Genomic DNA, 27,692 nt, shown 5'->3' with positions numbered 1-27,692 from the left:
AGCAGAAAGTTACAGCGGCTTCCCCTGAAGTGCGCTCACTAACACATGAAGTAATCATCAGTGTCCTCTGCTTTAAACACCTCTGATCAGTCCGTCTGCTCTGACACCTTGTAGGGAGCATCAGTGGAGGACGCTGCGGGCTGATGTTTCCACATGTGTCCTTCATGTGGAGCAGGAAGCCTGCACACGCTCAGACAGAGCCACACATTACACAGGTTTTCCCATGACTCTGCCACCCGCATGCTGCCGACTGTCCTCCGTCTTTAATGATCTTCTCTGCTAACTGCGTGATAAAATGCTAACACAGTGAGTCCAGTCCATCAGAGACACATCAGTGTGTCCACACTTTGTCTTCAGCTCCTCACTAACACGCTCGCTTCCTGTGAACAAACACAGCATGTCTCTGTTGTCTGTGGACTTTCAGCATGTTTCTGACCACAGGTAAGGGTGGGTTCATCCTGACATCCTGTCTTCACTTGCATTTAGTCCTTAATGAGATAAAAGCAGTGAGTTCTCAGAGAGGTCCCTCCTGTGTCTTCTGGAGGCATTGAAGGTATTTCTGAGCAAACAGATCTAAACAGAGAGCAGAACCGGCCTTTGGTTCTGAGGTTTGTTTGCAGCACTGAGCTGTGTGAATCTCATTTAGCAGCCTCGGGTGTTTACAGTCGAATCGTTTGCACATATAATATTAATAAAACAGGAAAAATAACAGCTGACTGTGCAGACTGAACACACACACACATCTATTCAAATAAAGAAAGCATCCATCCGTTCTGCATCAGTGCTGCAGATACAACACGAGGAGCAGCAGCTCCTCCTGCAGGACCTCCAGCTGCTCCACCCTCAGATGTGATCCCTCTTGTGAGACCTGGACCTCTAAACAGAGTCATCCCAGGTGGCCGAACCATCACAGCTGGAGGCACAGCAGCTCCACTTTGAGCCTGATTTGGACAGTAAGCACAGCCATGAAGAGGGACACACACCTTGTCAGTCCTTTAAGGACTGGGACCTCGATGACAGAGACTCCTAAGAAAACCCCACCAAGGAAGACCTCAGAAAGATCTCAGGGCCATGAACCCTGGATACAGATAACATGCTGGGAATGAGATTACAGTAAAAATAAAACCAGAAGCAGAGACAGAGGCAGAGGACAGACACCTGGACATACTGTCTGTGTCAGCAGTGTCATTTTAAACAATGATTAACAGGTAAAAATGGAACAAAGTTCACACTTCCTGACAAGAGGTCCGCATGTTTTCTGTAGGGACGTCCTCTAACTGTGTACGTGTTATTGCTGTCTCAGACAACATCATGTAATGAGGACACAGAAATAAAAAACAACAAAGGACACCGAGACTTTACGGAGCTCAGCTGATCTTTGTGATTTTGTCTTCTACACTTAAGTGAAAAAAAACAACCGTGACCCAAACACAACAGGGTGGAGTCTGAGTAAACACACATTATATATCTGAGCTTAAACCAGGATCTGGAGTGTTGAAAGACCTCATCAGCTGCCACCACACAGAAGGAGCTCTGCATCATGACAGCAGATCTGAACTGAGGCTGGTTTGGGTTTGGGTGCTTCCAGCACTGAAGAAGAACTGCTGTGAGGCTGCTGGCAGCGGAGGTGGGCGGATCACAGGTCGGTGGTTCTGCTGTCAGCTCTCAGGACGTTTCAGAGCCTCCTGCAGCCAGCTGTGGGGAGCAGGGCGTGCAGCCATGAACGCAGACTCGGAGGGAACGACGGCCTGGTGAGCAGCTTCTTATGGAAACAAATCTATGGTGTTGCTAAGCAACTCAGAGGGGGACGGCTCCATACATCATTAAAGCCATGCGTACACACCAGCGTGCACACCTGCCTTTTGTATGATGAGATCACATGACTCTCTGTGCACTCGTCATATTTCACGCTCGGCTCCCGTGTGAAGCCAGCTGCTCCCACACTGACCTCCTTAATGAAGGCTCATTAAAGAGCAGCCTCTCCATCGTCCATGCTCTTTCCATGTGCCGCAACTTTAAAGCTTCATGATGACACACTGAAACGGATCCATCCAAGAAGCCACTCTGCTGAAGCGCCACGTACCAGATGGCTGCATGCAAAGCATATGTTGTCATAAACTATGCAATGAAGCAGAGAGGAGGGCAAATTTCCTCCATGAGTGTGTTTCCATACAGTCCCCAGACGGAGCAGTGGAAACATGAATATGGAGGAAAATAATCACACGTGCCTCAAAAAGCTGAAATCTACCGAGGCATCATGGCTTCATGTGGCTCTGCTCTAATGGAGTCAGCCAGCTGAGCACATCACATACTCAAAGGTCTGTGGACACACCTCACAGCAACATGTGCACACATGTACATCATCAACAGGATGTGAGGCGGTAGCAGCTGTGAGAGGTGTTGGTGTCTGTGGTCCAGAAGCCTCCACAGCAGCCTGTATGAGGGTCTGCTGGATCAGCTCCGTGCTCTCTGCTGGATCAGGGACCAGGCTTCTAGTCCTCCACGCTGCTGATGTCTCTGTGTGAGGAAGAGGAGGCTCCGTGCTCGGCCGGCCGCTCCGTCCTGCGCTCTGATGTCTCCTCCCTGTCCGGACTCGGCGGTGGGAGTTCAGAGACCGCTGCGTCTTTGTCCTCACAGAGACGTGGCTCAGAGACAGAGTTCTGGACGCCTCCGTCCAGCTGGACCGGCTGGTTCGGTGCTGACAGACGTGCAGCTCTGTGCGGTGAGGCTCGCCGCGGCGGCTGCACTCCACAGACCGGCTTCTTTATGATGATGATTGACAGATAGAGCAGGATTCTTCTTGAATTTTATTCAGCACACACAAAAGGTCTAAACCCGACAGAGTGATGTCATTCTATATAAATAAATAAGGACCTGTTAATGTATTCATCATTATGATTTCTTTGGATAAAACATGATCTCTCTCATGCTATATCTGGCTGATTGTGCCTGCTGTGTTTCCAGGAAGGACAAATTGACGCTCACATTTTCAACATCCTGTCAGCGAGGAAGAAAAACTTTATTAACACTGATGCTAATTTGTTTATTTTTTGCATCCACATGATGTGTCACTTGGCTTTTTTTATATATTTTAAGCTGTGTGAGCATGAAGCACCACAAATGGAGAGAGAATAGCGATTGGAGGTGGGAATTACCGCTGAGCCCCGAGGGGAGAGCGAGAACAGTTAAACCGGTCGTTAGTATTGATTGCTGATACAATTAGGCTGAATGATATGATGTGAAGAACTGTGAGCTGCACTTACTGATAAACACGCTTCAGTGGCAGATAATTACCTGCTATCTGACTGGATCCATCACATTCCTTCACAGGCAAATGATTGATGGGACAAATCTGCAGTAACATTATGCAAACAGCACGTGCTGCTTCACAGAACACGCACTTAAAAAACGGAAACTCACTCATTATATCATTACTTAAAATGTCGCATCATTGAGAAGCTGAGTGACAGGCGGGTGCAGACTGTGAGCTTCCTGCTTCCACCTCATCTGTATTTGGATTAACTAGGGGTTCAGGTGGAGTCAGATGCTGCTGACGTGGCAACAGCGGGAGCCTGCAGAGAACTGTGGGTGGCAGCACAGAAGGTCGGTCCATATGTATTTACAGTGTATAGTGCTGCTCCTTAAAAGGAAGAATTAGTAGTTTTGTTGTGGTGCCTTTCTCCAGAATGTGGGCACAAAAAATCTGCTGATTTCTTTTCTTATTAAAGCAAAGTCAAAACAAATCGCTCCCTGAATAATGAACGAACAGGAGCATCCAGCATTTATACTGATTAATTACTAATGATGCAGCAGCTAATTACTTCATCAGTAAAGTGCACGCTGCCCCCACACACAAGACGTTGTTGACTGAATAACTAGAAATCTTTACTTGATTAGTTCCCCTCATGACAGAAATCGTTCATCCTCTGTCATTATTAAAACAAAAGACGCGACATGTGTGCACATAACTGTTTTTGTTGGATGCACTTATCCCACATTCAGATCCGCTCCGTCTGCCCGAGGAGTCTGCTGCAGGCTGCGGGTACACGGAGAACTGTTGGGACGGACCTCAGCTGCAGCAGCGCTGCCAAAAGAAACCAAAGCTGGCTTGAAAGTTCAGAAGGTGGACGGACAGGGAGCCAAACCTCCCAAACAATCCCACAGGAAAGTAACAGAACCAATAATCAAACCACACTGCAAGACACAGTTGGTTTGGTCCCAATCAGCTGATTAGTTTTGTCGTGTTTCTTTCCACACAGAGAAAAATCCAAGATGAGATCAGGCTCAAGTTCTGAGGCAGAGCCTGAGAGGGTTCTGCAGCAGTCTCTAACCACAGATGGAACCAGACAGCACAGAACAATCCACACAGTGGAACCATCACCGAGCTCTGCATGCAGGTGATGTTTTCTGCTGCTGGACAGTCACAGAGCCGCCTGCACTGACTGTGCACCACTGTCCTGCAGCCGCACCGCAGACGGATACCTTATAACTGAGACGGAGGAGGAGCTCATTGGTCAGAAATAATCTGAGCTTCACAACTGCTGGACTCAATGTGTAAGAGCAGGAGGAGACTACACCGTAAAATCATCCACACAAAAGAGTTACAGCAGCAGAATAAAGTACTTCTGTTCTATTCTCATGTTTTCTTTCCCATTATGACTATTTCCATTTTTCAATATACATTTTAAGCAGCAGCTGAGCCGACAATGACAGTCGACAGCAGCTTCACAACAACACAAACAAAACATTTAAACAACTAATGCAGCAGCGTCTAAGAAAAGGTTATTTATTCTCCCAAGAATTAACTCCCACACACACACACACACACACTGGGAGATATCTGTTGTATTTCTGCTCTCCATACAGCAGTAAGCCTGTGTAAGAATGATTGACAGATGGGCGTATTAGACCTCCCGCTGCCAGAGTGTGATAATCCGACAGAGTGTGTGTATTTACCAAACACACTCAGAAATAAAACACTTTCACACTTTAGCCCCGGTTCGCTGCAGGGTTTGTGGTCCGTTAGCTCGAGCCTTAAAGCTGCAGTCCGCCCTGAACTCAAACCACTGCAGAGACCAGAGCTGCAGGAACACAACTTTAAAAACTCACACAGTCACACACAGGGGGGCTGTGCAGCAAGAACACACACACATCCACCTGTCAGCTGCTGAAGAGTCACGCAGGGCAGAGGGACTCCATGTTTATGTATCAGTGTTTTTATAGACACACTGCGAGGTCACAGTTAAAAAGACTGTGGGCAAAAAAACAAACCAGAAAACCAAAACTGTCCATTACTGAAAAAACTAAACTAACTAACATCCTGAAGCTAATCACCACGTTGTAATCACATGCATCTGTTAGAGCTGGCTGTGATTTGAAATGACATTTTCTCTGTTTTCTTTTTCACTGCTCCTTTTGATGACAAAGTCTTTGTCTGCGAAGACAAATGAGACACGACTGACGGTCGACTCCAACAACCAGCAGCGGAGCCTTTTCACTGGAGATTTCAGCTCTGTAGAACTTTTACACAAATAAACGACACAACACTTTGATTTCCAATGAATCCCAAAATAACACGAGGCTTTTCACAACCAGAACCCCCTCCTCTGAAAACAGGAGCGAGCTCCTACGTAAACACTGCTGCTTCCATTAAAACCTCGACCACCACATTTATCATGTTGGAACGACGTCAGCCAGGGAGCTTTAAAGTTCCGATCAGCAAAGTCTGGTAGGAACACGTCCTCACACATAAACGCTATAATTATAGCAGGACAGACCTAAATCTAAATCAGACCAGAAGGGGGACCCAGCGAGCAGGTTGTGGAAACCTGCACGGACATGTTCCTGTGAGACAGCCAGCTCAGTGTTATCAGATCGTGTCCTGCATCAATCAGCCAGTTATTTCATCTGCATGCTCAGAGTTTATCCTCACCCAGAGAGGTGAGTAATCTCACTTCCATTCCCAGCGCTGGAATGTGCTGAATTATCTCAGCAGCGGGGCTCATTTGGGGACGGGCTCCTGAACAAAGCTGTGAAGTAGGACACCGTGTGATTGCTGCAGGAGGAGACGAGGCTTCTCAGAGGGCACTCAGCCTCCTTTTGACGGAGGTGACGATGTTTCAATTCCACTGCTATCTTCGTCACCACGTTAGAAGAATATTCTGTGGATGCTCTCATTCATCCAGGTCATAGTCATTTCCAAGACTTTAAATTGAGGCAACTGACTTCAAGGATTTGTTTTGAAGACGTTTCGCCACTCCCCCGAGTGAATTCTTCCGTTCTGCGACCTCCACCTAGTAGGTCACCCTGCGGGCCTCCTTCAGATCATGGTAGCAGGCACTAGGGGAGGAGCTCGGTTGTCCATTCAGGCAGACGCTGCCTCACAGCGCCAGCTTTCCACTTGTGTACCTGCTCACCAGCCTCAACTCCACTTACGCTCCACCTCTTTGCCTGTATTTGAAGTTTAGGCAGACTGTGGTGCTGCCAACATGGCGACTGTCAGGCCCTCCCACAGAGGCTCCTCCTCCTCCTACGTGTGACATCACAGAGGTTTGTCTGCACAGCCTTCTGGATGTCTGGCTATTAACTACAGAATATAGGTCACACACACGTTAACTGCATGAAGAATGTCAGGCTGTGTACGTAAATGGCTGAGTGCCCTCTGAGAAGCCTTTTCTTCTCCTGCAGCAATCACACGGTGTCCTACTTCACAGCTTCGTCTTTGTTCAAGAGCCCATCGACAAATGAGCCTCGCTGCAATAATTCAGCACATTCCAGCGCTGGGAATGGAAGTGAGATCACTCACCTCTCTGGGTGAGGATGAACTCTGAAATAACTGGCTGATTGATTAAGTTCATAACCAGCAAATTAAGATAATAACAACGTGTAACAGCGCTGCTCACTGCTGGTCCTCCGGCGTACATTTAACCACTGTTTGAGAATCTCAGTGGGTGAATGCACTGAGAGAGAAACGCAGGAAGAAAGCAGCATTGTTTTTATGTATTGATTTATTGACTTCTGCTGCTCCGCGTGCTCACAGTGAGCAGAGAGCTCACAGTCAGACTGTGGGGTCTGATCAATCAGCACAGAATCAGTTAATGAAACCTCTGCTCACACTAAACGGCCTGACATCCTTCCTCCATCACCAAGGCTCTTCCACAACCTGGAACTAAATGTTGGGTCTGCTCAGCTGGAAAACCAAAGAAAAGCAGCTGGGCGGCTCCTTTTAGCATGTGAAGGAGCTCATGAGCACAGAATGACAGGTGAACTGGAAGCTCAGCCTGCATTACTGCTGATGCTGCACCAGTCCATCAAGAAAACATACTCCCTCATTGACCAAAGCCAGAGAGACGACCCAGCACTGACTCTGCAGAACATATCCACCTTTACGTAGTAGAGGGGTTGATGCTGCTGGCCAAACATCCATAAACCAACAAACAAACAGTATCAGCCAGGAAAAAATGGAAAAGGCAACATGGTGCCCCCGCCCAGAGACAGAGGCACGGGGGTCAGGTGTCCTGCAGGCTGGGTCTCAGTAGGACTGTCCTGAAGTCACAGGACACTTTAATGCTTTTATCTTTTCATTCCACTTCATACTCTGTGCTGCAAAACAAACCTACAGGTGATCTAATCAGGACAAAGCAGCGGAGTGAGTCCGAGGCTCCTTCAGGTTGCTCACAGCGCGGTAAATGCAACAACGATGACGTAAGAAAACAGCAGATTGGTGCGGCTGAACTGTTACATCATCTGTGCAGAGTAAGCAAGAGAAACTGTGAAAGCTACAGGGCTTATGGTGTTTACACACACACGAGCTGCCGCCGGCTCGCAGGAGTGGGCTGGGCTCCTGTGGTGATGAGTTCAGGTCAGCGGGTGGAGGAGTGGTGGGGGCGGGGGGTGTGCACCCACCTCTGCAGCAGGCTGAACCCATGGTGGCCGGAGGAGAATCCCACCGTTAAGGCGTCCCATCCCAAACTCAAACGTCCAAACAGCAGCCGGCCGGCTGAGTCCTTGAGCACCTTTGGCTAATCCCAGCTGCAGCTTGTGTTTGGGACGGTGTGAATGCAGGAAGGAGGGTGGTGGTGGTGGGGCTGTAGCAGACGTTGATGGTGCCGAGGCTTTTTAGGGGTAATCCTGCTCTAGTGTTCCATTTAGCCCTTCACCGGGTCGCCGCCGTGTGAGACAGCGCGCTGGTGGGTGGCGTCCATGAGAAGAGGTCAACGATTGCAGGATTACATCTTTAGATTAGATTAGATTTCTCTGTCTCTCTTCATTCACCCCCCCCTCCCCCCTCCAACCTCATCTTTCTCTGCCCGCTGTTGTATATTTATTTATTTATTTATCTGTTTGTTCATCATTTTCTCATTTTCTCTGAAGCCCAGTAATCCCTGCCCCATCTCTGCGCTCCACAAACTGTCCCAGAGGCCGGGGCCGCGATCCGAGCGGCACTCAGAGTTCACTTCAGTAAACGGGAGCGTTTGATTCCACACGTACGTCCGTTCGTTCCCTTCCTGGCTGGAAACCTGAAAACGTCTCGTTATCAGGTGCTAAAGCAGAGCAGAGTGTTTCCATCGCCAATCTGCCGCTCCAGATCTTAATAAACGGCAACTAAGCAACCAAGGTAATAAATAGAAAGACGGAGAGGAAACATGGAAAGTGTTCAAAACCTGTTTTTTTTTTGTATGTTCATGAAAAATCTTCTCACCTCCTTCTCTCTCACAGACACAGATGCAGAGTGAAATAATGCTGCATGTACAGAGCATACAGGCACTCTGATGAAGTATTAAAGAGAGCAGCAGCCAAACATCAAAGCATCACCAGGCAGTCCTCCTGGGATTAACAAAGTACTTCTGACTCTGATCATGACTCTTTCCAGTTGACATGCAATAATGTGACAGCAGCAATGTTAGGATAATATATTATTTTTAATTTCCATAGTGTTAACAAAATCTGTTCTTTCTGTGTCGTGTTCATGTTCACTGATTATTCTGGGCACAAAAAGGGATCAGTACAAACATCTCAGCGTCTGTCTCCTGATCTGTTGGCTCCCTCATAACTCACTTTAAAGTGACGCTGTCTGAACTTGCTCATTTTGATGGCATGTTAGCTCATAACAGTGTGAACGGTCCCTTCAGCCTGAGCAGGTCTGCAGCACCAGCACTGTGCATCACTGTGTTTCAGGTAGGAACGCACAGGAATCCGACGTATGTCACTGCAGCCACTCAGAGCTGCAGCATGGAGCGTGAGGCTTGTTATTGTCTGAGTGGATGTTACATGAGAAACCAAAGAGGCTCTAAGAAAACCACTGAACATTATGTCGGTGAGACCTAATGCTGACGTGTCCTCGCTTCTGTTGGATTAGTAGGTGATAAACTGTTAGCTTAGCTTCTATGTTGTTGCTTTAAGGCGTCCTGGTTGGCTGCAGGTTGTTGGCTGTTTGACTCTGAGGTGTGGACGGTCTGATTTTCAAAAAGGCTCCTACCACAACCAGTATTCATGGTGGTGGGACTGTGCCTCCAAAGTGTAGCGGGAGCAAGATGAGGGGGGAGCAGATGAAAAATAAATGGGACAGGGCCCATGACAGCAGGGGTTCATGCTAAGCTGATGTCCTCTAATGTTTTCTCCCTAGACAGCCATGACTTTGAAAATACTCCGTCACAAATTAAAGTAGAGGTCTGTGTTCAAACATCCACTGATGCCCGATCACTCAAAGAACACACACATAAGTCCACAACATGCACCGAACGGAGCGACAAACTGTGAACACACCATCCATCACCGACCACATCAAAGCAAACCCCTCTGGACACCAACCAATCAGACGTCTCAGGACAAAAGCTCCCTGCTGGCCAAAGCACTGGTCATTTCTCCCGGGCTGGTCGGGCTGGGATTGTCCTGGTGTAAACATAAACTTTCATCCTCTTGGCAGTGGTCTCATAATCCCGCGGAGGGGATTATAGCAGGAGGTCTCTGAGAGGGATCAAACCGCTGGGGGGATTTGAAATGTATCCCCGGTGAGATTCAGGGACCCAGCAGCCGAGAGAAGAAAAGGTGAAGATGAATGTGAGGAGGAGGCGGGAAAGCAAATCTGCTGCTCACCTATATCTGACTCTTTATGGTTCTTGATGAGCTCGGCGAGCTCAAAGTTCCCGGCAATAATGGCGACCTGGAGAGAGAGAGAGAGAGAGAGAGAGAGACACACAAGGGAGAGTTAGAGACAGCATGAGGACACACACATTTCTACAAAACACACAGCATAGCACCTGAGGGACGACAGAAGAAACACAACCAGACAATGACCCAACAGAACGTCACATTAATCACAACGACAGCAGAACTCCGCGCCTGTCAGTCACTGAGTGTGTGCGGCTCCTGCAACTTCCACTCTGCAGCTCTAATCATCTGGAATCAAGTAATCTATCACACACACACACACACACGTGTACAAACCCAGAGTCACACATGACATCATGGCATGCAGCACACACACACACACACACACACACACACACACACACACACACACACTGTCCACATCAACACTGATGAACGCTTTTTAAAGTTCGAGTAAGGACAGATTAAAAGTTAAAATTATTATTACCTGATGCTTCATTTGACAGATTAGATACTTTTATAAAAATCCTACCAGATTATTTTATTACAGGGATATTTGACCAAACTACTATTTTAGTTTCATTTATATCCTCCATCATTTTTATTATAATAAAATAATTTTAACATGTGTCAATTTGCTGCCTGATTAATAATAATATTTTTTTCTCTTTTTCCTGACATTCTGTGTGTCCACCAGGGGGCAGTAAAGGTGTGTTGGCTGCAGCAGTTCCACTGTCAGTGACCCAGATCGCACAGCATGTCGTCATGTTGCTGCTCGCAGCTCGCTGTGTGTTACAGGCTTACTGTACGCTGTAACACAACATCATCACAGCAAAAATAGACGGCTTCAATTTACTTACACACACACACACACACACACACACAGCTCAAGGGAAACCCAGAAGCATTATGTAAGGCTGCCTGCTCTGATTCCTGGAGAACAAACATTCAGGAGAAAGAGCTGGAGAGAGAGAGGTGTATTATTAAAACATCTGCTCTCCCTCCACGGTCCACCTCTCTCTTATATATAAATATATATAAAAACAGAGACAGTCGTTTCCATCAGCATGAATGTTTCAGCACTCTGCATGCCTTTACAGTAAGCGCCGCTGAAATGCGATGTGAGTCAATAAATGTAAATTTGAGCTTATTCTGGGTGCTGCTTCCTGTGAAGGGGATGGAGGAGGGGAGGCTGGACCTCCCACTCACTCCGAGGATCTCCCAGCGCGCATGCCGCGGTGTGTGACAAATCTATGACAGGCTATTCTCCAGAAGAATCCCTGATCCTGGAGCAGAGACCGATGGTTTCTGCTCAGACCTAAAAACAGACCCATGACTAACGGCAGCCTGTGTGTAAGATATTTGAGGCGATGATAGGTTTGGGTACTGGACACAGTATAAATGTGGTTTATGATCAGACCTGATTCACATGGTCATACTGTCATATACCAAAGTCCGACCTGGGTATCTTCATGTATCTTCTCTGTATCATCTCATCTTCACAGGTACATTAGTAATGGTGATGTTAAAGAAAACCATACCTAATTTAACTGGGTATTATAGATGACTTTGTTTGAATGTGAAAATAAAGTATCTGTGATAGACCCCTGTTGAACAGCAGGTGATTATATCCATTACCAGTATATAAGTATAGATGGAGCGTCGTCTATTCTCCTATCGTTGCCTGTTGGCAGCATCACAGTCTGCCTAAACTGCAAATACAGGCAAAGAGGCGGAGCGTGAGTGGAGCTGAGGTGGACAGGCAGCCGCAGAGGCAGGAAGCCTGTGCTGTGAGACGACTGTCACTCAAAGTGGTCATGTACATAATTTTCACCAACAGGGAACTCGTCAATTGTTTTTGTATCAGGTTATAAACATGTTGCTGTAAAGTTGGGCTTTGTAACATGGGAGTCAATGGGGACTGACTCAGGCAGCAGGGTGGGAAGATTATGAAAGATTTTATATGCACTTCTTAACATGACCACAGGAGGGCGCAAAACTGTGTTTTCAAACACCTTTAATAATCAACCACTACTGTGAGGTCAGGCTGTTTCAAGAGAACGCTTTGTGATGGTAGTTTAGACGATACTGACTGGCTGGAGTTGCTTTCTACAACTTATGTGAGGGACGCTGTGAGGGACGCTGTAAGGGACGCTGCGAGGGACGCTGCGAGGGACGCGGTCAGGGACGCTGTGATGTCAACCAGCGGCCTCAGTTTCCAGGTGCTGCTGGAACAAGGCGTTCATGTGCAGCGTTTTAATCTGCTGTGCACACTTATCCTCCAATCCCATTACATCCCTTCACTTCCCGCCACCTCTGGTCTGCCTGTCTCCTCCTCACGCTCAGAGGAAGCGGTTTGTGGGAGCAGATCTGACGGAGAGCAGCAGAGGGCGCTCTGATTCGTACTGATGATCAGACACCAGGTAACCAATAAGCAGCGGGTCATGCAGTCACAATTTATCTCTCATTATCATTCCGCCGCCCACCATCCCCACAACCACTGCCATCACCACCATCGCCGCCCCCACACCGATTCTTTTCCTGTTCTCTCCTGGTCACCATGGAGACAAATGGTTGTGTATAACACAGAAGTATGCAGAGGGGGATGGGGAGCGGTGTGAGCCGCTCGCGCTCCCTGAGTGGATCATCAGTGAAGACAACAGGTCAAAGCTGAGAGGTGCAGTTAGGATGCAGCAAAAAGAAACAAGAGGACGGGAGGGAGAGAAGATGCTTTTAGAGTGGAGTCATCCGTTTTTAACACCTGAGAGAAACTTTCCAACATCATGAGGAACCTGTCCATTACAAACAACTCAAAGTCTGAAAAACTAGTCTGTTTTATGGGAGGAACGCTCGGACAGTTTTGGACAGTTTACATGTTGACTTTCAGCTACGTTCACTCCAGTGCCTGTTTAACCCAAGACGACACCTTATGTACCCTCTGATGCAGGCAGGGATGGCTCCATGTGCAAGCTGTAAATAGAATACTGTTCTAAACTTGGTACAAACAGATCTCTAATCCATGTTGTGAGAGATTCTCACTGTCTGATTTGAGAAAGATCGGTAATAAAGATCAAACTTGCTTTCCATCCCATCCTCACTGCAACAGAAATCTGTTCATCATCCGTAGAGATTTTTGTACTTATTCAGAGGACACAGACCAACATGAGCATCCAGGGTCGGGCTCTGGGCCAGCCTTTCTTCCTGCTGAATGCTGATTGTAGTCCAGCTGTCTCTTGCTGTGTGTCTGCGACTCACACTGAACTGACAGATGCTAAAACGTTACAGAGCTGAGAGCAGAACGGGGGGATGAGGCTTTCATCATAAAGTTGATAAAAACATATTCATAAGGACAGGTTTAAGGAGGGATGCTGTCTGTGTAGTCACCTTCACTTATAATCCCTCAGAGGGGCTGGGGGGGGGATCGGATCCTCCTGCTAGCATCTTTTAGGTTGCTCTGGCATTAAGGGGGTTAAAGTGATGCAGGTTAAAACTGAACTTTACAGAAACGTGATCAGAAACGTCCACCAGCCTGATGACGTGGATATCTGTCAATACTCCAACATGCTGCAGCACATGTGTCACTGTGTGGGAATAACAAGGCAGAGGGGGAAATCACTCCGACTTACAGTATGTGCCAAGGGCGACGGGAGGAAGACGAGAGCGTGTGCGGGTACAGAGGGCAGGAGGGAAGTGCAGAGGAGACCGTGAATATAATGAGCAGCAGAGAGAGGAACGAGATCAGAAGGAAGAGCAGCAGAGATATGAAAACGTGGCGAAGAAGGAGCACGAGGTGAATGAAATCATTTTTACAGAGCAGGATGAGAGGCTTAGCACGGCACACGGGGTCACACTGTGTGCGAGGACACACAAAGGTGAAGAAGAGTTAGAGGAAGTGCAGAGGATGAGGCCAATTGCTAAATAAAGAAGCTGATTTCTTATCTCTGAAAGCCCTCTGTCGAGAAAATGAGGCACTCAGAGAGCATGATGGGAGTTTTCTGTGCTGCACATTCTTATTCCTTTTGTTGTATGTGACAATGGTTATCAGGCTACACACACACACACAGTGAACTGACACATGATATTATCGAATGGCATGGCCACAGCACGCCCACACAGTGTCCTAATTAAGAACGCGCTCAGCAGCACAGCGTAAGCGCGCGTCTCATTCAGCTGTGGCAAACACTGTTTATTAACATTTGCACTTTCCAGTTGTTAATTTGGCTCCTAATGACGGTGTTTTCAGCAGAGAAGCATGCCCAGTGCCCACTCTCTGTGGAGACGCAAAACACAGGCACAAACAAAGCCACACACGCAAACAGGGATTCCTCATCTGCAGTTCATCCGGGACAGGATCATGAAGGGAGGATTTAAAACACACATTTTAGTGCAGGTTCCAAAACACGTGATCAGGTAAACAGACGATATGACCACAGTGTGCACAAAGTGTGTCACATCATCAACGCAGTGAAGATTTTATATGACAAAAGTATTTTTGCTGAATAATGAGACGTCACACTGAAGGTGACCTTTAAACCTTTGGATCGCCTTTTTAAACGTTCTTCTCCTCCTGAACTCGTCCAGTCAGTGTGGGCTCACTGTTCACCCGAACAGCACAATCATGGCTACAAGCAGAGAGAACTCACACGTGCAGTATGACACGTTCAGGCTGGCTGCACACTGGGACCAACCGTCAGGTCATCTTTGAGAAGTGCAGTCGACACTTTGTTTAAATACCACCGTCTAAAAACATAGTGCCTCCGGCTGTGGCTGCCACCGACATGGAGGCGGATAAATACGGCTGTAGGTACGGAGGTGTCATGCTTAAATCATGGTTTGGTCTCAAAGACTGAGAAAGGAAAAAAGTCCTGCTTTTCAGTGTGTCTGTAAACCCCTGCTGTGAGTCTGACCTTATCACCAGCACCAGTGTCAGAGCTCTCATGTTCCTCACATCTTGCTCTAAGGCCCCGTTCACACTGGAGAGAGTCAGTCCAGCTGGAGTAGGGTTGAATCCAGATCGCCTTTAAGCTGGACTCAGACCTATTTTCAAATCTGGCTATCACACACACACATGTCCATGCTTAATCCATCTTAATCCAGCTTGTTTGTTGTCCTCCAAACCACTAGGTGGCGCCTCGTAGTATACAGAGTCCGTTCAGGCCACGGTAGGACGTTTTTTCTTTGTCCCGTGTCGCTCGTTCTTTCGTTTTTTACAGTTTATTCCTTTGTAGCCCTGTAGGAAATAAACCCGGGGCAAAGCCGTCGTAGTTTGACGATTGTTTACATACGGTTTTTGTACGCGACACTGTCCCCATGAACCAGAAGTATCCAACGCTAGCCGGATTCACTAGCTGCATTTGCGTTCAGGCCTGAGCCAGATGTAAGCCAATCTGACTAGATCCACCTCTGAGAGGTGGACTGAATCCAGATCCGGCCAAATCCCACTCCAGCCAGATCGATTTCCCCAGTGTGAACGGGGTCTTATAAACATTTCTGTGGATGCTCTCATTCATCCAGGTCATTTCCAAGAGTTTAAATCGAGGCAGCTGGACTCAAGGATTGTTTTTTGAAGACGTTTCACCACTCCCCCAAGTGGCTTCTTCAGTTCTGCAACTGGGGGTCTTAGTAAGACTTTTTAAATTCCAGGTGTGATGTAATTTGTAGATTTGCTTCAGTTCCTACGTTCCCCAGATGTCTGCTGATCAGAAAACAGGCATAAACTTGTTGGATTTGGCTCTTGGCTCCATGTGTAGGTGGAGAGTGCAACAATGATAAAGATAGTAAGAGCAAGAGAGCGAGTTTTTTCCACTCGACAACAAGTGAGAGTCCAACATGTCTAGTGGCTGCTTGTTGTTCTGCTGTCAGCAGAGGAGCTGCTGCTTTCCAGCACGGCTCTCCCTGAGTGTTCGCTGTAAAACCTGGACACACACAGGACGTCTCTGCTGTTACTGCTGAAGATGTGATTTCAAGCTACACAGCCTCTATTGTGCAAATGAATAAATGGAAGCCGAGTGTGATAAAAAAAACAGCACAGGGTGAGTGAGATTCTGGCTTCACATGCCTGAAGGTGTTTGTTTGATGTATTGCATAACAGTAAACCACAGCTCAGTCCACTGAGCATCCGCTTATTCTGCATCCATCTGATGGAAACAGCTGGGCGACAAATTAAAGAGGAAATAATATCAGCCTGTTTCACTGTGAGGCTCCAGAATAACTTATTCCAAAGGAGATATAATCTGGATTAACTGGATGTTTGTGCATCATGTACCTCACACATTCATCGATCAATTAAATCAACAGCCAATGAACAACAGGGACGACCTCAGCTGATCGGCCTGCTCTGTCCTTGCCAAGGGAAATGACAGCAGGCGGCAAGACCAAACTACAGCGCCCTCCTGTGTCCAGGTGAATGTAGCGCATGTGGAAGGTGGACGTTTTTACATTTCAACCAAAAGCCTGGACCACGGATATCAGGTTCAGCTTCAGGCTTTTGGCCATACACTGCCCATAGCACGACTAACACACTGTGTCTTTTTGTTGTTTGTTTCTTCTGTGAACATTATCTAACACTTTTTACCAGGCGGTTCTGCAGAGGCATCCTGCCATTTCCTAGGTTATAATAACGATAATGTTCACCCCCGACTTCCAGAGTTTACATGCACTTACTCACACGGCCACAGGAGGGCGCATCAAAAATTTGAACACCGCTATTTTCCTGATAAGGACGGACTGCATTGAAAAAATGTCCCGACACTTATTTACAGGACCAGCAGAGGGAACACATCTACTGTATGTAAAGGTTTTAGAATAAAATACACCTGAATACCAGCCCTGTTCATTAGACCTGTTTACCTGGCGAGGACGGGCTGCCCATCAAACTCCTGTTTCTACTGGAGTTCTCCTCTGATTAGCATCAAGAGCACATGTGACAGGACAGCACAGCCCGTGTCTTCATGCTGGGAAATGATCAACAGCACATCAGCCGGGTAACAGAGTCGTGTGAGTTCGTGTTCTCACTGACTGACTCTGCAGCATCTAACAACCAAACAAAGATCCTGAGCTCCCCTTTAACGGGGACACAAGCTTTTCCTGTAAATCTCCTGTGAAGTTGGACGATTGTTTTCTAAGCGCCTGCTTCCAAACACAGCCGAGCAGATTATTGATGCTCGCTGCTGAACTGTGCTCAGATAAAAGTGAAGCATCACACAGAGACAAATAAAGCTGCGGGTTCATATCAGCAGCGCTGATGAATCTAGGCCACAGCTGAAGGCTCAAACTCTGACTAACAACCTGACGTGCTCTCCATTCGGCCCGGGCTCTCTCCTGTCATGAAGCGCTCCAGCTAATGAAGCGCTCCACTGGAGTGGCTGTGGAGGACGGTGGAGGACCCTGTGGGACTGCCTTTCATAAACGCCTGCCTGGATGAAGCTCTTTTGTAACTCGGGCGTAGGTTATGAGTCAAACAGGCCAGCTCGGCAGCTCTTACTGCTTCTGGGGATTTTTCCCCGAGTTGGATCACCAGCACACATAAATACACAGGCCATACCAGCTCAGATAATTACACACAAACACACACTTCCTAGATGAGTGTGCGTCACACGTTATGTACTGTGGGTGATTAACCGTTTACTGTAATTCACCACAGACACAAAAAGCTGACGTGGATGTTGTTCTGGTCGCTTTAACATCTTTACACAAATTAAACACCTGGACCAAAACCAGTGCCAACATTACAGCATTCAACACAGAAAGACAAAACACACACAGGTCTCAAACACACCTTCCAATGGTCCTTGAATGCATCATGTGCTTGGTATGTCTAATAAACTAAAACCAGGAAGCCATAACTGATTTGTCACATGACAAAAATTCAGTGAGTATTTGGCTGATCTTCAGCAACAAATCGAACGTGTTTAAGCCGTGATGGTGCTGATTTCATAGAGGTGCCAAACTTTATGTAACAGATGAACTGAGCCCAGGGCTCGGATGATGAAACGTGCTCCTCAGAGCTACTTTGTGGTGTTTTAAAAAAAGACCTCCTCCTCACACAGACCCCGTCCTCTTTGCGTGCTGCTGACCATTGTTTGAATACAACAAACCCAACATTAGCCAGGAAGAGGTTTACATCCCCGGTTCCAGCTGACCTTGACCATTTTGTACTGTTGCCATGGTAACAAATGAGACGAAGAAAAAAAATGCACTGCTACTAAACATGTTTTCCTTTACGCTCAAAGCTCAATCACTCACATGCAAACAGCTGTGATGAAGAGTGTGTGTGTGTGTTTTTTTTACTCTACCTGAAATGGACTCTGGCTGTTGTAGTTCTTCACTTCTTTGTCAGCTCCACGAACAAGCAGCACTCTGGCACAGTTATCCTGAGGAGGAAAGAAGAGAATGATTAAAAAAACCAAAGCAGAGAAGATCTCTGACACGTCACAGGATTCCTGTAAGTCTCCTACTTTGATCAGGAAAAAGGCTGATTAGCTCCCAGAGACATTAGCATCACAGATCTACACCAGCAGAAGAAGAAGTGAGCGGAGCGGCAGCTGATCAGTGTGGTTAAATGTCTGAATATCTAAGGACAACACAACATCTACTACCTACATCAGGGATGGAGCTTCACTCGCTGTTAAGTGTGTATCTATTGCTCCACTCAAAAGGAAAGAGGGAGCGAGGGCGAGAGAGAGAGAGAGAGAAACAGAGAGAGAGAGAAGAAGAGAGATGGAGAGTGCTGAGGGGTTTGAATCTGCTGCACAAATCGCCCACAAAGTGCTCAACCACGCATGTACTGTGCACACACACATGAATATAAATACTTTTTTTAGATCCACAATAAGCTATTGAGAGTTGAAAAATCACTCAGTCTCACACAGATACTGATACACAACAATAATCTGTGCAGTGAAGCCAGCCTGAGAATCACTGTGAAGCCAGACATTATAGTGTCTTATTGTAAATTGTGTGTTTTTTTACACACAGATGTGGAGTGCGGGGATCCCACCACATGTTGTATGTGTTACATGTATAAGGAGGCAGGATGTGTGTCATGTTCCAGGGCCGTGCACTGTGTGGAGGAACATGTTGTTGCACAGGGATTGTGTTGTGAGGTCAGGATCATAAAGTCCAGGATGTTGCAGCTCAGGGACACACACACACACTCTCAAACTTCCTCTACAAATGGTTTTCTCCTGTGGGTTTGCCGTGCTGTTAGCGTGCGCAGAGCGCTGATGAAGGGAGCGAGGCGAATTCTCACTTATTGCTGCCAGACGATTGGAAGTTTGTGCGTTTTTAATGCAGCATTAAACACTGGAACCTGTTCAGAGGGCTCCATCCATCAAGCAGGAGTGAAAATTCATGCATATTTATGATGTACAGTAGAACGGTCCAATGACAGATTAAACCGGGTTACATCAACCTCCTCTGCCGCACAGGTGCAGTCATTATCACCTTCATCACTCGCCGCTGTTATCCTCCAAACACACTCAAGTTAAAAGCTCTGAACTGCCAAAACTCAGCTTCACCACTTAGAATTCACCTTATGTATGTACCTTATGTACCTTGTGTATACCTTACACGTGCGTTTCTTCACTTTCACTTTTTAAGGCTGAGGCCGGTCATATTCTGCTCGTCTTCTTACCAACAAATGGAGGAAAAAGACGGATGACCTTATTCTATTATAAATATTATAATTACAGACTTGTAAAGGGTCAGGGTGGCAAATCAACAGTAACTGATATGTCCCAAGTATCAACACACTGTCCGTGACTGTGCTTTACTCCGTCAGTTAATGTTGTGGTCAGAAACAACACGGTGGAGCTACAACTACCTGGCGTAGCTTGCTTGCCAACAGCATTGTAACAGACGTTGTTGTGTGTTGTAGAAGTATTGCGTCCCATCAGGGCTGCCGTAGGGGATCGGCTTCAGAAAATTTAAATCTGAGTCCTGTCTCCACTAACTTAACCCTACAAGCGGCTGAGCTGATTCAGCGACAGTTTTGGGGACACGTCTATGGAATAAAATAACACACGAGAAGTTAGATGCCGCGCTTTTTTCCCTTCTTGCTCCTTCAGCACACACAGAACCGGAAGTTGAGGGCGGGCCTCTACGGCGACCCCAAGCGGACATTTTACTTCTTCTTCTTCTTCGGTTTACAGCTGACAGCGGACATTTGACTTTAACATTCAAAGCATAATAACACCCGTTACATTTTAGCTAGCATTTCGCTAAGCAGACGTAATAGTTGACTAACTTGACATATGACAGGTGAAAGCTAACTATTAGCCGGCTAGCTGTAACTTGTCTGTATATTTCTATGACTGAATGTTGTACACTGAAACCGTGTTTAGCTCATTAGCTCATTAGCTTAGCTGGCTAGCTGTAGCGTAGCCTCAGGTTTGTCCTGGATTCTCACCAATGGAAGGACATACATGACGAACAGAACACAGACTGCAGTCATGGTTCCAATGAGTTTCTCTGATTCTTTGAACAGAGATGGTTTAAAATGAGGGAAGCATGAAGGGCAAAGGCCTGTGCATGGTATTCACTGATACTAAGAACATACACAATAACAGCAACCTTTTCCTGCAGGGATCGATGTGTGGTGTGAAGGCTTCATAAATGTCACAGACTCACATGTTTCCCCTGCTGCAGAAACAGGATGTAAAGTCAAGCTGCTGCTGTTCATTCCATGCAGCACACGCTCAGAGGGTCGTGTGTTAAACGGCCTCTGATGACTGACAAGTGTTCGAGGCTGACCTTTAGCTGGAGGATGTAAAGACCGGTTCCAGTGAGGTGGACTCTGACGAGGAGCCTTTTCCTTCAGTCATCAGAATATCGTCTTATAGAGTCCAATAATATAAAGACCTCTCAGATCTCCTCACACAGCCGCTCTGACTGTTTACACTCAGAGAACAGTGTTTAGTTAGTTGTGAACTATTTTCAGCAGCAAATGAATCTTCATTCTGTGCAGCAGTGTAAAAATAGACCACAGTGTGCTGGATGCTAATGAAGGAACACGTCGCCCAGTGTGCTTCTTTAATTACTTTTTTTTAATAAACAATGGAGCTCTGTGGCGCTGAGGGTCTTTTTATGGCACCTGCTGAAGACAAATACAGAATACAACCAAGAACCAAATATTTAGAGCAGAAGCACAAACATAAGTTTCTCCTGGTTTATACCCCGTTCACACTGGGGAAAAAATGTGGCTTAAGCAGGATTCAGCCGCATCCAGATCAATCCAGATGTGTTTTTTTTCTGAGTGTGAACACCTCGAATCCGGCTGTATCCAGTTTGAGCCAATCGGGCTAGATCCACCCACGAGAGGTGGGATTGGCTCAAATGTGGCTCAGGTGTGAGCGTAAATGTGGCGAGCAAATCCAGTTAGCAACATGCTACTTCCTTTCAGTTCACGGGGCGCGACACGGGACAAAAAACCGCATGACGCATGCACACACGCGGTCCTACCGCGGCGTGAACGGACTCTGTATATTACGAGGCGCCACCTAGTGGTTTGGAGGACCGCAAACATGCTGGATGAAGCAGGATTGAGTGCGGACACAAGTGTGTGCTAGCCAGATTTGAAAATAGGTCTGAACGCATCCAGCTTAAAGGCTGTCTGGGCTCAATCCTACTCTAGCTGGAATGACTTTCTCCAGTGTGAACGGGGCCTTAGTTCTGTAGGCAGCTGCTGAGCAGCACAGCTGTTTGTTGCCATTAAGGGTAGAGGAGCTGAGGTGGCGTGGTTACACTCCTGGGATGCTCCCAGCTCCGGTCTCCCTCCATCCAACATATGAGCATGATAAATAACACACCAGGAGACTTTGTCCCATGGGAAAGAGAAACAAAGACCTGCCGGGTGATCACAAACAGCAGAGCGGAGGGAGGGGGCGCGGCAGAAACATCAGAAACATACGTCAGAGCTAAAGGACATATTTCCTCATGTTTGATCTTCTTGGAAGTCATAAGTTTCATAAATACGCCGACATCTTCGAAGAAGAGCTCCATGTGCTGCACAACTGCTCAGATGTTCTCCACCTTCCTCAGGCCTCAGACTTATCAATCACCACTCAAACCTCACTACGATTATATGTGTTCATATTACCAGGGAACAAGAAGAGACACATCTACAGGTATATTTCAGCACAGTACAGTAGAAAGTAGTAGTTCTCCCACTGTTTTCAATTAACTGTATCAGGTCAGTTGAACAGTGCTTCATTAGTCCCGCCCTCTCTCACACCCCGGCGCTGCTCACCTGGTTGTAAAGGGCACAGATGTGTAGCGCCGTGTTTCCCGAGGCGTTCTGGGCGCTCATGTCGGCTCCGTAGAACAGCAGATGCTCCAGGTGCTGCACATGGCCATGACGGCAAGCCTGCACACACACACACACAGGTACACCAGTCAAAGAAAGCCTTGTCCATACCTCTGCTACTTGCAGTGAGACAGCTCTAACACTAGATGTCAGTGTGCCTCAATGGAGATAAGATGAGCAGCTGTAGCCTCAGTTTGAACCCGGCCATCAGAAGACGCAGCAAAGAAGCTTAGAGGAAGCTGACATCAGAGTCCGGCAGAGGCGGAGCAGCACGCCGCTGCTGTGGTTTATGAACCGGTTTTCTCTGTAAGTGGCTCTGGTGTCAGGAGTTATGGTGACAGACGGCCGTTATATGAGGGAGGAGATTTTAAAATGGGCCGTTTCAGAGACTGTGGAGTTGGTAAAGAGATAACAGTGGCTGCTTATTAGTGATGAGCAGTGTGTATTCCTCCTGTGACCTGCAGCTCTGTTTATCCATACCGGGCACAGAGTGGTCGGAGCAAAGTGTGTGGGGAAAGCTGCTGATTGTTCTGATGCGTCAGCTCGTCACACATGAGTCAATGAGGAGGGCAGATGTATAGATTTCCATAGAAGCTGTGTGATCTCTTTATTCATGGAGGTTTTTAATTGAGAATAAAGTTTTTGCAGTGTTGCTGTGTGTGTGAGCAGAGGATTGTTTTTGTAGAAGGCCAAAGAAACACAGCAGCATGCTCGTTCAAAGGAGGCCGCATTAAATCAGCACGCTGCACCAGGCGAGCCAGCAGAAATTACATTTCTTTATTTGTGTGTGATGACAAAGGTGTGACCACTGAGTGAATAAACACAACCTTGACCTCTGACCCTGCAGCAGCCGCTCCCTGACAGCTGATCTTTATCCTGTCTGAAACACAGACGGGGGAGAAGCAGCGTTTATTCAACTGGACAGGGAATCAGATCTCAGCGGTCTGATAGCGCTGATGGCTTCAGTGTGTGGAGGCGCTCAGTGTGTGTCACTGCTGCAGGGTGGCCCCTCTTTTAACGGCTTTATCTACTTAAACCGTTACCAGCTGCCAAGACCGCCGCTCACAGCCGCGGGAAGGCTGTGTGTCATCACAACGCAAGCTGCTGCAGAAAAAAACCAAACTGAAAACAGTCTGTGTGTGTGGTTACCTGGCTGCATGTGTGTGTGTGTTTACCTGGCTGCATGTGTGTGTGTGTTTACCTGGCTGCATGTGTGTGTGTGTTTACCTGGCTGCGTGTGTGTGTGTTTACCTGGTGGCATGTGTGTGTGTGTTTACCTGGCGGCGTGTGTGTGTGTGTTTACCTGGCGGCATGTGTGTGTGTGTTTACCTGGCTGCATGTGTGTGTGTGTTTACCTGGCTGCATGTGTGTGTGTTTACCTGGCTGCATGTGTGTGTGTCTTTACCTGGCTGCGTGTGTGTGTGTTTACCTGGTGGCATGTGTGTGTGTGTTTACCTGGCGGCGTGTGTGTGTGTGTGTGTGTGTTTACCTGGCGGCATGTGTGTGTGTGTTTACCTGGCTGCATGTGTGTGTGTTTACCTGGCTGCATGTGTGTGTGTCTTTACCTGGCTGCATGTGTGTGTGTTTACCTGGTGGCATGTGTGTGTGGTTACCTGGCTGCATGTGTGTGTGTCTTTACCTGGCTGCGTGTGTGTGTGTTTACCTGGTGGCGTGTGTGTGTGTTTACCTGGTGGCGTGTGTGTGTGTTTACCTGGCTGCGTGTGTGTGTGTTTACCTGGCGGCATGTGTGTGTGTGTTTACCTGGCTGCGTGTGTGTGTGTTTACCTGGTGGCGTGTGTGTGTGTTTACCTGGCTGTGTGTGTGTGTGTTTACCTGGTGGCATGTGTGTGTGGTTACCTGGCTGCATGTGTGTGTGTCTTTACCTGGCTGCATGTGTGTGTGTTTACCTGGCTGCGTGTGTGTTTACCTGGCTGTGTGTGTGTGTGGTTACCTGGCTGCATGTGTGTGTGTCTTTACCTGGCTGCGTGTGTGTTTACCTGGTGGCATGTGTGTGTGTTTACCTGGCTGCATGTGTGTGTGTCTTTACCTGGCTGCGTGTGTGTTTACCTGGTGGCATGTGTGTGTGTGTTTACCTGGCGGCATGTGTGTGTGTGTTTACCTGGCGGCATGTGTGTGTGTGTTTACCTGGCGGCATGTGTGTGTGTGTTTACCTGGCGGCATGTGTGTGTGTGTTTACCTGGCTGCGTGTGTGTGTGTTTACCTGGTGGACTTCGTGCCAGCCGTTCTCGTCCTGGCAGCAGACGGAGGCGTGGTGGTTCAACAGGAGCTCGCAGCAGCCCGGGTCCCCTCCCACCACCACACTGTGGTACAGGGGAGTCAGACCGCGGCTGTCCTTGTAGTCTGGAGAGGCTCCCAGCTCCAGCAGTGTCTGTGTGTGTGTGAGGATTTAAAAACAGGAAGAAGAGGACGTGTGAACAAACTGGCTGTTTAATTTCATTTCATTTAATCTGACACAAAATACAACGGATTAAAAGAGCAAAGCTGACACTTTGAGATTTAAAAGATAAAAGTGGCTGCATGTAAAAGCCTTCACTTTCGGAGGCGCCCTCCTTAATCAGCTCAGCTAATCAGATCAGCTCTCTGCGTGCATTCAAACTGACGCTGCAGCACACAGACCTGCAAGGTGTCAGGCTGACACTGGGAGTCCTGCTCTGCACAGCTGAGCGGCTCTGGAGGACACACGGCTCCTTACCGTCAGGATGACCTGGTTCTTGGATCTCGCAGCTTTGTGCAGGGCGGTCATGCCGTCTTTGGCCCTGAAGTCCAGATGGGCTCCTCCGTTCTTCAGCACCTTGATCATCTCCACCACGTTGTCCAGGTGAGCGGCAAAGGTCAGCGGGCTCTCTGGAAAAGACACCACAGACAGAGCTTACTGTGCAGCTGAGACCTTTGTGTCATTGGTGGGTCAAACATGTGATTTACTCCCAGGGACTGAGCCAGAACATGTGATGCTGTACATGTTTCAGTACAAACCACAGGGGTCTGTATTAATGGGCTCTGTTTAATTTAAACTGATCATTACATGAAGTGTGGAGGCGCTCACACTCACTGTGTATGGATCACAAGTTAGTTTGTCTCCACCAACTTATCTGCAGACCAAGCAAAGAGGCAGCAGCAGGAGAGCACAGACCTCCCTGTCCTCTGCCACCTCCTCCAGCTCCTCCAGGAGCATAACAAACTGTTGTCAGACCAGTGGAGGAGGAACAACTCTGCCCCGAGCTCCTCTCAGCTCACTGAGCTCCTCAACTTACTGAGAAGTCCAGCCTTCAGGACAACCGAGTGACACTGCTGAACATCATCCACCTCCCCTCTAGGACTCTGGCGATCGTAGAGCTGATCCAGTGTTCCAGGGCCAGGACAAAATCTGCACTGTTCCTCTCAAATCTGAGATTCGACTGTCAACCAAACTCTCTTCCTCAGCGCCCCTGCATGGGCCTTAGAAGGGAGGCTGACTGATCCGCCTGTAGTTGGAACAGACCCTGGTGAAGGGGTACCATCCCCGATCCAGAAGCACTGTCGTTATTGTCCAAGCAATGCTGCAGACCTCTCTGCTCCCAGGGCCCTGCCATAATGGAGCTTTTGACTGGCTGAGTACCTTCTATCACTGCAAATGTTGGCAAAAAATGACATCGGGGTCGTTCAGAATGAGCCGCTCATCAGTCCGAGACCATCAGGCCGGAGACCTCGCTCATCCTGAATGTTTCAGCCTCCGTGTGGTGCTTGGCTCATGGTGTTTGTGATGACTTTCCAAAAAAGTGCTGCATCATGTATGAAGCTGTATTTTCATCAGGTCGTGTCCTGCTGTTGGCTTAGAACACAAACAGCAGCACAGTCCGTCAGTCTGTGACACACGCAGGTTTCATATGATTGATGAAACCTGAGCATGTGTCAGCGACCTGCTCATCATTTGACTGGCTTTGCTTTCAGGTCGTTTCCTCCTCTGAGCTCCTGATAAAAGCAGGTCAATCATCTGTCACAACTAATTAGAACAAGTACAGAAACTGGGAGATGATGAAGACATCACTGAATACTTCTAAACGAGGTCATCACAACAAAACACTTCCAGACAACAGATGTGTCCCAATTAGACTTATGTTTACAATGTAAGCTGTTATGGGAGAAAGCAGCATAATCACGCTGCTTTGTTGGGTCTGACTGAGGCTGTTTACCAGCTGCATCTTTATTCGTGTTCATAAGGTCACAAACTGAACAAACTCCGGGTTTTAAGCTTTCGTGTTCATAATTTGTCGCGAAGACGACAACGATCCACTGCAGACATGCTAACTGCTACTAGCTGGCTTTCAATGATCCTCAGTCCTTGTGAGATTCAGTGATTTGAGATTTACAAACCCAAAGTATAAGAAGTTAACCCTGCAAATAAAAAACTACCTCTAACAGCAGGACGTTACAAACTCTAAGTAACACACAGTGTGGCGTCAGGAAAAGGGACTGAGGCAAGAAGGAAGGGGAGGCTGTCCACCAACCAGACAACCTGCATCACAGAAGAGGAAAGACACGACAAACACACCACACAGAGGACGCCCGGATGGAGCGCTGGAGCTGTATGAAATGTACAAAAGCCTCCAAAAGGAGGTGGAGCACCCGCTCCGGATGTGAGAGGCTGGACTTCAAAGATTCCAGACCACTCCTCAGAAACCTCCATCTTTGTTCACAGTTTAAGAGGAAACATCTCTTTGTGAGGAGAATACCAAGCAGACACTTCTGAAAAGGAAATGAAAGCTCTGTGTTTGTAGTCAGAGAATCATGGGTAATTTCCAAATGTGTGAAAGCCATTTCACACATTGTGCTCCGCTGAATGGCAGCAAACGTCTTCTGAAGGGATAAAATGAGCTCTGATTTCTGCCATGAGCAGCAGGTGTAACCTCACCTCTCTGCCATCTTTATTTCCCTCAACGGACCCGATCTGTTTCCAGATAATCTCTGTCCACTCAGTACCTGCGTCGAGGGGACCTGTGTGCTGAGGTGCACTCCACGTGTTCATTAAATGATCATAAATAAACATAATCACCACCCTTAACACCAACAGGTGATGTCAACAGCACTTCAACCAGCGCTGGTTGCCAAACAGCAGCAATTACCCTCAGGGAGCTTCAGACAGGAGTTATTTAGTGAAGGTGATGCCGTCCAAACAGAAGCAGCCTCTGCAGACACGATGGTTTCTTTTATTCACAGAGAGCTCTTCATCAGTCCTCGCCGCCTGATTACTGTCCCCACATGTCAGCACAGCCCAGCGGCG

The 27,692-nt window shown here is 47.6% G+C and overlaps 1 protein-coding gene across 1 annotated transcript in view; it reads right to left on the bottom strand.

The window, feature by feature from the left end:
• The window catches only part of LOC114433225 (SH3 and multiple ankyrin repeat domains protein 2-like), a 157,436-nt gene that overhangs the window by 79,372 nt on the left and 50,372 nt on the right, over nucleotides 1–27,692 (bottom strand). The window contains exons 6-10 of the mRNA XM_028401675.1: nucleotides 25,128–25,279; nucleotides 24,636–24,803; nucleotides 22,358–22,474; nucleotides 18,405–18,482; nucleotides 10,096–10,162 (exon numbers count right to left, since the gene is read on the bottom strand). Of these exons, the coding sequence (XP_028257476.1) occupies nucleotides 10,096–10,162; nucleotides 18,405–18,482; nucleotides 22,358–22,474; nucleotides 24,636–24,803; nucleotides 25,128–25,279 (582 nt within the window). The remainder of the gene's footprint in view (nucleotides 1–10,095; nucleotides 10,163–18,404; nucleotides 18,483–22,357; nucleotides 22,475–24,635; nucleotides 24,804–25,127; nucleotides 25,280–27,692) is intronic.

This window comes from Parambassis ranga, chromosome 3 (genome assembly GCF_900634625.1).
Source record: "Parambassis ranga chromosome 3, fParRan2.1, whole genome shotgun sequence".
In the NCBI taxonomy this organism is placed as follows: domain Eukaryota; kingdom Metazoa; phylum Chordata; class Actinopteri; family Ambassidae; genus Parambassis; species Parambassis ranga.
Note: the sequence above shows the minus strand (reverse complement) of the source record. Positions and strands in the feature narration are given on the sequence as shown.